General features: G+C 37.3%; 1 protein-coding gene across 1 annotated transcript; it reads left to right on the top strand.

Annotated features, from left to right (window-relative positions):
• The first annotated feature begins 1164 nt into the window (after positions 1-1164).
• On the top strand, positions 1165-11963 carry LOC122354244 (ras-related protein rab7). The gene is made up of 6 exons (XM_043252390.1): positions 1165-1476; positions 6036-6098; positions 7031-7157; positions 7472-7690; positions 10021-10149; positions 10752-11963. Exons 2-6 carry the CDS (start codon positions 6046-6048, stop codon positions 10845-10847), a joined length of 624 nt encoding a protein of 207 aa, XP_043108325.1. The 5' UTR covers positions 1165-1476; positions 6036-6045; the 3' UTR covers positions 10848-11963.
• Positions 11964-12127: the final 164 nt, after the last annotated feature.

Raw genomic sequence — 12127 nt, 5'->3', positions numbered from 1 at the left:
AGGGAGGCTGTGAACTCTCTTCCTATCCATATTGTAATGCGAGGACTTCAGGCATTAAGCAGGTGACATCGGGAAGTGGTTGATCTTTGACGCTCTACACAACATCTATCGCACGCTCTTCATGGGCGCTGCCATGTTTAAGGCGGACGCGTTTCCCGCCCGACGTCACGTGATGACAAACAACAGCGCTCTCTTTAATTCCAGCAGAATATCAATATATATATTTAACTATTTTCTACATAAAACATTTTATAATATTGCATCGATATTTAATTATATTCATATTCATTATTATTATTATTATTATTATTATTATTATTATTATTATTATTATTATTGTTGTTGTTGTTGTTTTTCTGTTGTTTAAGGCAAATGACATCAATTTTATGTTGGCTGCTCTAAGAAACTTTAATATCCCTGTTCTGAGATTTAGATTTTGTTTTTCAATTCAGAATGTCTTAATTTAGAATTACATGTTCAAAAAAATCCAGTAAGGTCCAGCAGGGGAACTATTATTCCATTAAAAGGTTACAATTACAGGAAAACAAACAAAAGTAGCAAATTGATTTAAATTAAATAAAATTAAACAATAAAATACTGTATAGAGTACAGTTGATTTAATTCGGATGAAGTAAAAAATTAAATTAGCATTTTGCATTAATGCAATTGGTGCCGTTTCAATTAGGCAAAATAAGACCTACATTCTGATTAAATTTTATTCAGTTCAATTTAGGTTTTTTCCCCACAATATTTTAGTTTTTTAAGCTTATATGTATATAAATGACACACATATTAGTTAAATAAATTCAGTGAATGATCTGATAATTTAATGATCATTTCACATTATGGTTTTATAGAAGGCAATTGTAGGACAATTAAGTTACAATTATGACATAAGAGAAAATTGTCATATCTCTAGTTAAAAGTCATTGTGATTAAAAAAAAAAAAGAAAAGTCGATTTATTTATGTCCAAATATTGGCTTACACGTATTTTTGTAGTCGATACTTTTTGTGGTCAATAAAAAAGTTTGTGTCTACAAAAAAAAAAAAAAAAAAAAGATAAAATACCTTAAAAGTGTGATAAAATAGTCTTCGGAACAGGGTCCGCGTTTAGGGCGTGTCTTCTGGGGCTTGCGTGATGACGTCACCTGCGTGATGACATCGCTGGCTTTCAGAGGGTTGTTTTGGAGGAAGTTAAAGCAGATCCCGAAACAGAAAGAGAAAAAAGACCCGTCATTTAACAGGGGACAATAACGGTCACAGCACCCGTATCGGTATCCCCGGTTCCGGATTAGTTCGCTCATACTCTAGCCTAAGCGATCCAGTGTTCCGGTGGCGACAGGGGCTAAAGTTATTGTCTGTTTTCTTCATAAACATCAGGCTTGTGTAAGGGCACGGTAGCAATTTAGCTCACAGGCGACTCCACAGCACTGATACAGACCGATATTTGCTAGATCTCCAGCTTTACAAACCAGGTGAGTTGCAAAATCAATACGCGTGCTTGTAAATGTTCGATCTAGAGACCCCGGTCGTGGGTTTTGTTAAAGAGAGACGGTGCGACTGACATGTAAGCTAATTGACGTTAGCGAACGAGCTCGTTTGTTGTGCTGTTAAAGGACATTGAAATTATTTAATAACCGTTCGTCCGCGTGTGCTTCCTTCTCGGTTACAAAACGGCTATTCACACGCTGTGATGTTGATCTCACGTTCAGGCCCCTGAATAATCAGGTGTTTGTAGTTACCCTGACAGGCCTGACAGTCGCGCTGGATTGTGTCGTTTCACGTTTGCGTTTCTTTTAAATCGACCCGCTTCTTTCTCAGATGCTTGCATTGGGCTAATATACATAAGAAGGCATTTTTATTCAGAGCTTTTAACACGGTAACAGTCGATCGGATGGCGGATTGCCTTACTTTAATATCAAAGCAGACGATTGCACAACCAGCAGCCGCATCAAACACATTCACTTTCTGCTTGTATGTTTACAGCGCACCGAAACAGGTGTGGAGTATTGCGAAACAAGAAGTTTTAAGTAAACAACCGTTTACTACAAGGCCACGGGCTCCCGTTACGCTATAACGTTTGTAGTTTAAAGGCAGCGTCAGTATATAAGACGCGCGTGATGTGTTAGTACGCACTTGATTATTTGTTGAGGTGCGCTGTCGAAAATGGATAGCGTACTGATGTTCTTATGCATGCTAAAGGAAAGCGCTCTACCATGTGATCCGACTTTACCGAGTGTCATGGGTTCCAGATTAAATATGGAGTCGTAAAACTGTTGGCAGTCGCGGGGCTGTGTCTCAAAAGCTAGCGAGCTAAACCGTTCGGAATAGTGTACTACTCGCGCTATGCGGCACATAATGCGTAATATTCGCATATTATGCACGTTATGGGTTTACACAGAAGGCAAAACAAGGTCGTTAAGGCAAATTCGCACGACCCGGTGAACCATCAGCATAGGAGTCTTCCCAGTTTACATGTGTTCTCATTAAAATGACTGGAATTGATCAGAGAAAATGAACCATACTCTACCATGCACTGTACATGTTCCAGCGTGAAAGCTTTTTTTTTTTTTTTTAAATTTGCACTTTTAATCATTTTTACAGTTGCTGTAATGTGTCACAGGAACATCAGGGTCACGCTGGCATGATGGATGTACAGTATCTGAGATTGTGGGGGGGTTTTTTGTAGGAGTTTCACGTGAGGTCAAAGATTTCGACAAACAGAAAGCTGCTTTGTTTGCAAAACCCCAAAAAAAAAATAGGTTACCGTTTTAATGTCATTTTAATTTTGGTTTGCCGAATTGACAAATGAAACCGAATTTATCGGGTTCGGCAGCATGTTAAAAATAACACAAAAGAAAGCTAGGCTGTGAGGAATGGACTCAAATGCCACGCTCCGTATAAAGGTCTCATTTTCACAACTTTTAAAACTGTTTTATGGACTTTAGTCCACTGAACGTTTTTTCAGGGAGACATTTCATCAGCTCAGCGTTCAGTATGCTGTTGTACACTCCATTAAACTCTCTGTACTTCTGTCTTAACAGCCTTGCTTTTACTTCTGTCAAAAATGAAATATGCCGCTGCCTGACTAAAGGTGTAGTGATGATAAAACGTCTTATTTTCTAACATTTTGCGTTGCTTAATGAATTAATGTGTTTTTAAATACGCTAGGCAATGTGATTATAATGTGTGCCAGAATTCATTTTGGGCATCCGAGTCATGTTTCTAGTAAAAAATATAAAAAAAAAAAAAAAAAAAAAAAAAAGCTGCATATGCCTTTGATGCCCAGATATGCTTGCAGTCGGCTTTGTTAGGTTTTTTGAGACACAGGCGAACTGTCATGAAGATGAACCATAAAGAGGCTTAAAGACTATATAGTGATTTTATGTGTCGCACGTGAAATGACTTCATTTCAGCACTGCTCTGTTTCAACCCTGGTGTTGAAACGTAATACGATCAGAGGAAAGACATCAGCAGTTTTTCAATATCCTGGTTATTTTGGGGGGGTTTTCCTTTCTTTCTATGCATTTCCTCTGTTTATTGGCAATTGCATCTTTTCTTAGTAGTCGTGTGGTACAACAGAAACAGTGTGATTTACTATTATGCCTTTTAAGAGACCGAGAGTGTTCCAGGTAGGTGACTTTGAGTTATGGTGTCTGTGTGGAGTCCACTTGTGGATCCTACTGAACCATGATGAGAGGTTTTTTGTTTTTTTTACTGTAGCTTTTAAGTATTTACTGCTGCTTGAAGTTAAACACTACATTACATTTATTGTTCAGATATCTTTTTTATTGACCGTTAAGCGTAAGCCAGGAAAATCAAGCAATTGTTATATTCCTGAGGTTCATTTTATGATACCTCGCTTATTTAAAGGTGAATACGCGTGTCAGTGAGCGAGCATAAGCTAAGCTTTCATGTAGGATCAGCATAGTAATGAGAAATGCCTGTTGAATTTCCACGTTCGTGCTATTTTGGGTGTAGAAAGAAGCATTTTTGCAAGATTATTTCTGTGTTCTTTTTATCTGCCTTACCCTGATTTGAAGTTAACGAAATCTAAATCTGGAAAAACGTATAATGCGTTCAGTGGATTGCACTGTTGTTTAGTAACGTACTAATTGTTTAGCTAAAGAAACTGCCATGACTTGACACGAAAGCCTAGGCGTTGCACAGACTTGCTAAAAACTGTCCTACTGTTCTGACTTTCCTTCTGATGTTCTGAGTTTCAAACTGTAACTTAATATCCCAACTTCAGTTAGATGCTGTTTTCACTACTAAACGAAGGACTAATTACATAATCCACTCTTGTGTTTGATTTTTATCTGCCCGATTTTAGCCCAGTTACGTAATATGTAGATAAACAGCTAAAAGGTACTAATAGGTCTGTAAGTTTCAAATGGCCTGATTTAAAAACCATCTGAGCCTATGATCATATGCCATTTGGTTTTTACGGAGTGTTTAATGTTAAAACTGATTTTTAAACATTGAAACGGCACACTATCTCACCCCCAATATGACTCTCAATAGAGCAGCAGGAGAGATGGGTTTACATTGTTTAGATGTAATATCGTACGGTTTACTTAAGCAGAGAGGTTTTTTTTAATCTAAATGTTTGCATCCAGATTTTTTTTGCCAGTTTTGAAACTATTGTTTGCTCTTGCATAAGCCTAGAGATCGAAAATGGGCTTTAATTATTAGAAGTTTAGTATCGCTTTACCATTTTTATTCTAGCAGTGTTATGTTTTTTTGATATGCTATCACGGTCTTTAAACTGTCACATAAGTGACCTTCAAAGTTCAAGTGAAAACACAATGCTTGAGTCACAGGTGGTCTTGATATCCTCTGTGGTGCCTTTTGAAGGCGATACGATTCACGCTTTTGAGATATTTACTGAAAGAGAAAAAAATATTATCAAAGAGACCTTATCAAACTGTGCTATGGTTAAAATCGTGATGTCATGCTACTATTTTGCAAGGTGTGTCAGTACAACATGTTTTAAAATATTATACATTTGCGATTGACATAGTTGTCATAGTTTACGTCTATCTATCTATCTATCTATCTATCTATCTATCTATCTATCTATCTATCTATCTATCTGTCTGTCTGTCTGTCTGTCACCTTTGCCATTATCGAAGTTTATCGAAATTTTTAAAAAAAAGTATTAGCACTGCCGGTTAGATGTAACTTTAGCTAATCTGATGTAGACTTCCATTTTTCATTCGGTGAATTAATATATTAGCGATGCCTAAATTTTACCATTTAAAATAACTGATTTTGTATGTGTCCTGAAGGAGGCAGAACAACAATTTTAGTATTTATTTATTTAGAGAAAATAACACTGACTTTTAATATGGTTTAATACGCTTATCAGCCATAATGTGGAACAATTATGACTTAATAAGTGCATAATTTAGGACTCTGCCGTTCAAATGTTGTGTATTGGCGCTAAAAAATATTATATGACCTAACATCTTCTGTTAATGGCGGCTAGTTTTTTGGGAGGTGGTGGTTGTCGCAGGAAGTACTATTCTGTGCAACGCTGTGATTTTGATGTTTAGCAGTGATCCATGCCCTCACTGTCCCGGAGCAGTACCTCGGCCGGTGGATCTGTATTGATTGACAAATGAAGAAGCGTTTATGAATGGCGTGTTCAAGCCCTTCGCTTAAAAAGGGAAGTCTGTGTGTTTAACGGTAGGCAGGCAACATTTGCCTGTAAGAGTGCATTTCTCGTGACTTTGGTAGTTAGAGCGCACATGACCTGTGTGAGACTGCAAGCAGAATCATGGGTTTTGTCATTGAAACAAAAAAGGCTTTTATAGCACATTTAGAGTGTGTAAGTTCAGTCAAACGGGCGATTGTGCTTTTAGCTATAGTAGTTAGCTTACTACATGCTGCAAGGTTCCTGTCCTGTCTTCATGTCCTTGAAATAGGCCCGTTTAAGTACAACCAGTTTTGGCTTTCACTTCTCCTTTATGTTCATATGAGTTGTGATGTTGAAACCTTCGCTTCATGCTCTGTGCTTTCTCCTTCCCAGCTGTGACACTATGACATCAAGGAAGAAAGTTCTTCTGAAGGTGATCATTCTCGGAGACTCTGGGTGAGTTTTCACGTTCAGCGCCCTTGTAATGAAGTCTGGGATAGCGCCACTTTCATTTACCTTTTAAAGGGATTGTTCACTCAAAAAACGAAAATTATTTACTCCTCTTCAAGTTGTTCCAAACCTTCTGTTGTTTCTTTCTTCTGTTGAACAAAAAAGGATATATTTGGAAGAATATTGGTAATCAAACAGTAGACAGTAGTCATTGATTCCATGGTATTTTTATCAGTAAAGTATGAATTAAATTATATAAATAAATATAAAGAACTGTGAGGGGAAAAAAAGCTTGTAAATTTTAGTTGAGGAAAAAATATATATATATATATGTATGTATGTATATGTGTGTGTGTGTATAATAATATTATTATTATTATTATTATTATTATTATTATTATTATTGTTGCATACACTTATATTTTGCATTAATTCACTTTTAATTGAAGGCAGGGTTGTGTCCCACAGAGATAGAAATGTGTCTAGAAATAGTTTAAACATGCACTATAAATACACATCTATAAAACATCCAGCTACACACTGTTACACTCTAGCAGTCCACTGTTTTCTTACAGTATAAACTTATGTTTAGATGATTCACGACACACTGGGCATTTATATGTTGTGTCATGCCAACCACCCAAACACAAAACCTCCTAAAAGCCTTTCATTTCCTCACAATCTCTCATGAGCTTTCCAGATGGGAAAGTTTGTGGGTGGGATATAAATGTTTAAGCAGTTTCAGTTTCATAAAGGGAATGTAAATTTTGTTATAGCCTGCATTATTAATGTGTGTAGAGTTGAATGTTTTTCATATGACTCATAGTTTTGCACAGACACAAATAGACTTGTTGGTTCTCCTGTTTTTCTTCTTTTTTTTTTTTTTTTTTCTCTCTCTCCTGCCAGGTGCCGGTTTAAACGTTGTTTTGTCTCAACAGGGTTGGCAAGACATCTCTGATGAACCAGTATGTGAATAAGAAGTTCAGTAATCAGTACAAAGCTACTATAGGAGCAGATTTCTTGACAAAAGAAGTGATGGTTGATGACCGACTTGTCACAATGCAGGTAAAGATGACCGGTTATTTTTCTAAAAGCATGTGATGCTTTGAAATAAAAAATGAAAGCATCTAAAACATTTTTCTTTCTTTCCCCATACCAATGCCTGTCATCTAATTACTTCAACTAGCATTACATTTTTCCTTTTACGGACTGTGAGAAGGTTTTAAAGGATGTAATTCACCCAAAAAATATTATTTCTGTCATAATTACTCACCCTAACTGATGTTTTATTTCTCCCGAGGAACAAAACCAGTGTATGTTTTTGAATAGGTTTTATAATGCAGCCTGACAGAGAGTGTTGTGTGTGTGGTTTCATTCAGATTTGGGACACGGCGGGTCAAGAGCGCTTCCAGTCTCTGGGTGTGGCTTTCTATCGCGGTGCTGACTGCTGCGTGCTGGTGTTCGACGTCACTGCCCCAAACACCTTCAAGACGCTGGACAGCTGGAGGGACGAGTTTCTCATCCAGGCCAGCCCGCGCGACCCAGAGAACTTCCCCTTTGTGGTGCTGGGCAACAAAATCGATCTGGAGAATAGGCAGGTGGGTGCAGTGTACATCGAGATTTTATACTGGTATTTTAGCATGGCTTTAATTTGATTGTTTTCGTTACCGTTAAAGCCATTTTGTAAAATAAGGGGTGTACTGATTTTAGGGTTACTCCACCCCAAAAATGAACATTTCTCAAAAGGTCGTTGCAAACCGATAAAACTTATTTCATCCTCAGAATACAATTTAAGATGTTTTAGATGAAAACTGGAAGGCTTGTGACTGCCAGGTAAAAACACTGTCAAGGTCCAGAAAAGTATGAAAGACATCAACAGAATGGTCCATCTGCCATCAGTAGTTCAGCGTGTGGTTTCCTTCCGTACAAAAAGTATTTTTGTTGCATCGTAACGTTACAGTTGAACCCGCTGATGACTATTTATAAGAATCTTTCATACTTTTCTGGGCCTTGACAGTTTATTTCTTGGCAGTTCAGTGGGACAGTCACAAGCCTCCCGCTTTCATCCAGAATATCTTACACTTGCTTTGAAGACAAACATGAGGGTAAGTGACTAATGACAAGATTTTCGTTTATTTGGGGTAGACTAACCCTTTATTGTTTTCTTTTAATGAGGTTCTCAAATAGTTAGTTTTTCTTCTTTATCATCCCTGCTAAAAAAACAACAGAAGCCCAAAAGTAACCATCACAAAAAATTCTAATGGTTTCCATTAAAATACTATTATGAACCATTAACTTTTTCCAGTAAAAACATAACAAAATTCCTTTTGCAGTGTGTTTTGGGCGTTTTTACCAATAAGATTTAATGTTCCACCAATACGATCCGTCACATACCAGTAGAAGCCATTATACTTTTCATTTAAACCCAATACAATTTCCTTTATAACCAATAAATCCATTACATTTTCTTATAGTTTTTTTCACAGGGATATTAAAGCCGTTGTATCACCCTCACCATGTTTTACATAAAATAAATTAATACATAATCATTATGTAATGATGATTTCACACGTAATACCAGCCAATTGCTGTAAAATGATCAGAACAACTTTACTGGTAAATACAAAACTGTGTTGTTCACACAGGCAATAGCGTTACATGTTTTTAGCAGTAAAGCACCATTTACACATCGGTTTCAAAATACTGGTCGATTCTGGGAAATCATTAACCAGAACATACCTCTTTAATGGCAGCATCTCTGTGTTGTTTGTATGCGTGCAAGGCTATAGGCAGAAAGTGTTTCTGTTCATATTTTCATTTTTGTGTCAAACATTCACATTAATGCAGCAGATTTTGGCCCAGAGACGTGGTATTACATAACCTCAAACCAAGCGTGTGTGTGTGTGTGTGTGTGTGTGTGTGTGTGTGTGTGTGTGTGTGTGTGTGTGTGTGTGTGTGTGTGTGTGTGTGTGTGTGTGTAGTAAACGCATCATCAATGTTTGATTGGCCCAGAGTAGTGTTCTGAACTTAAATGTGCTCATATCAGTTATCTCGTTCTGAAAAATTTCCTGGTAATGTTACAACGTCTCATAACGGAAAGAATTCGCTGGTATTTTTGAAAAGGTCCTGTTCAAACACGATCTCTTAACGGTAATGTACCGGTGATTTACCAGTGTTCAAAAATGCACCAAAAGCGAAAATCGTACCCGCAGTAGCCCCTTTCACATAAACGAATAGATTGCTTTAAAAAAAGTTATCATGTCATTGACCCCTGCTCATGTAGAAGTGTGTACAGAATATGTTTCAAGATCATGTCACATTCTAAGAGGCCAAGGGAGCTAATTTAGGACCAGCTGCACTCTCTCCATACGCATGTAAAGTGTTTAAACCTCTTAGCTTTCAGTGAATGACGCCTCAAATAACTTGTGGAGAAGACTTTTTTATTTTAATTTTTATCTAGCAGGCATAAAAATCAAAACTAGGATAACTGGAAATTGTTTCTGAAAGAAGTCTCTTATGCTCATCTAGACTGAATTGATCTAAAATACAGTAAATACAGTAAAAATTTAAAATATTAAAAACTTATTTTTTTATATTTTAAAAGGTAGTTCCTTTTGTGTGTGTGTGTGTGTGTGTGTGTGTGTGTGTGTGTGTGTGTGTGTGTGTGTGTGTGTGTGTGTTTTATTGAATTTTTTTATGAAATCGATTTATTTTCTGAAAGTTAAAAAAAAAAATTCTAATAATAATAGAGAAATATTTAAAAGACTCTCACTTTGATCAATTTAATGGATTCTTGATATCTGGTTTCAAGATGAAGACTTTTGCGAACACACTTTCTGTTTGTTAAATAGAATCATGCTCCTATGACCTTTAATCTCAGTCTCTGAGAATTTCACATTTTGCTTCTTTCATATATTTTTACCCTCAGGTAACAACCAAACGGGCACAGGCTTGGTGTCAGAGTAAGAACAACATCCCATATTTTGAGACCAGTGCAAAGGAGGCCATCAATGTAGAGCAGGCTTTCCAGACCATCGCGCGCAATGCACTCAAACAGGTACGTTTGCTGAAACACGTGCTGCTTTAGGTGTGAAAACTTAAGCGATGAAGCGCAAAGTATGTTTATGAGCCATGTGCTTGATGCAAATTTTTTAATTAATTGCGCATATAAGATGCTCGGCGTAGCTGAGCCTGTAGCTTCTTAGTCAAAATGAAATCAGTGAGACAGAACAACAATAAACTACTGTAGATGGTAATATCAAAACATTGTGTTAAGAGGTACAAGTTCCAGTTTAAAACTTGTTTGCCATCAATTAAAAAAAATTCCATTTGCAATTCTTTCTTGTAATTTTTTTAATCTAAATTCTGAGTTTACATTTCACGATCCATTTTTTTCTGCAGTTGCAAGTTTACATCTTACACTCCTTTTTAAGTTTTTCGCAAATTAATTTTTTTCCCCTGCCATGAAATTAAAAACAAAATAGAAAAGAGTGAAAAATTTTCTCTTTTTTTTGTTTTTTTGCAATTGCGAGTTCTAGCTCTAGTTCGCATCTGCTTATGTTTCTATGAAATGGAATATAATACATATGCTTAATGTTTGCGCCAAAAGTATACTTTGGACTTATATCTGTGCCCTTTTTGTTTATTATTATTTTGTAGGAAACCGAAGTGGAGTTATACAACGAGTTCCCTGAGCCAATTAAACTAGACCGGAACGATAGAGCCAAGCCATCAGCAGAGACTTGTAGCTGCTGAGGACCTCCAGGGGGCGCAATGTTTCACCCTCAGCCTCTCTGGCCTTGTCTCTGCCTCACTCCCTCTCTCTCTTGCGTTCTTTCTTTCACCCCTGTTCTCCTTTATCTCCTTCCCTCCCCTTTACTCGATATAATCACTGGCCTTTGTAGACGAGCAGACTTCCTCTCATCCAGCATCCTACACAGTTCTCATTCACAGCCTTAGACACACACACACACACACACACACACACAAGAGGCTCAACCCGACATCCGTTTTCGAACACGAATCCCCGACACCTCGCACCGGTTCCGCAGAACCGTCGTTTCACCCGCGTAAAAACTCCTACTGAAACTCTTCACAACACTTGAATGGCTCTTGAGACTTTTTTTTACGATCCAGTCCCGCGGTGCAGTCGGAATACGTTTGACGTGAACGCTGAAAGACGGGGAGGGGGGGGGTGTGTCAGAGCCGTACGTTGGTACCATAAATGCCCGACTGCTTCATCGATGTGCTTGAATTAAAATGGCGGCCTGACGTAAAGCATGCTACATTTGCATCTTAAAGTCGTGAACCTGAAAACGCTCCTCGGTTTGTGAAGTCGCGAAGCACTGGAGGTCCAACACTGCCCCCGCTGTTACATCTGAGAACTGCAGTCAATTAATCCTCAATATGGAACAGGAAAATATGAATAGCAAACTACATGACGGGAAGCTTAGATATTACGTCTAAATGATCTACTATTATGACAATTAGTATTTCTATGTATTTTTTTATCGTCAATCCTTATGTCAGCATGACCGAATCACAGCGAGTCTGCCATGAACAAAATAGTGGCGTGAAATCGATCTCGTCTTTTTTTTTTTTTTTTCATATCTTGCCCGGACTCTACCAGTAGCTCAGGACGGTAGAGAATTTAAGTGCTCAGTATCACTTGGATCTTTTCCTGTCTGTTTGTTCTTTATTATTGTAATTATTATTATCTGTTGCATTATATTCAAATAAACACAGCTAGACAACATTGGGGGAAAACTGAATTGTTCATGACATTTAATGAAACAAAATGCACAGCATATACATTGTTCAAGATAAATGTATTTCGAAGTAACGGAAATAAAATTAAGTTGTTGAATAAAACTGTGGTATTTTGTGTGTTTGCTGAACGGTGTTTTTAAGGAGTGTACTGGCACTCTTTGAAACGGACGAATGAAATCAACTATTAGAAGTCACACGAACATTTATTTTCAGCATGTAAAAGGAACAACACGCACTACTACTACACATTGAACGCTTGACGAATG

The sequence above is a fragment of the Puntigrus tetrazona genome, chromosome 11, assembly GCF_018831695.1.
Source record: "Puntigrus tetrazona isolate hp1 chromosome 11, ASM1883169v1, whole genome shotgun sequence".
Classification (NCBI taxonomy): Eukaryota; Metazoa; Chordata; class Actinopteri; order Cypriniformes; family Cyprinidae; genus Puntigrus; species Puntigrus tetrazona.
Note: the sequence above shows the minus strand (reverse complement) of the source record. Positions and strands in the feature narration are given on the sequence as shown.

Bases quoted from the DNA above. Each gene is read 5' to 3' on its own strand.
- LOC122354244 (XM_043252390.1), top strand. From the start codon at position 6,046: ATGACATCAAGGAAGAAAGTTCTTCTGAAGGTGATCATTCTCGGAGAC. The intron at 7,158-7,471 runs GTAAAGATGACC...GGTTTCATTCAG, and splicing joins ACCGACTTGTCACAATGCAG to ATTTGGGACACGGCGGGTCA. The intron at 7,691-10,020 runs GTGGGTGCAGTG...TTTTACCCTCAG, and splicing joins TCGATCTGGAGAATAGGCAG to GTAACAACCAAACGGGCACA.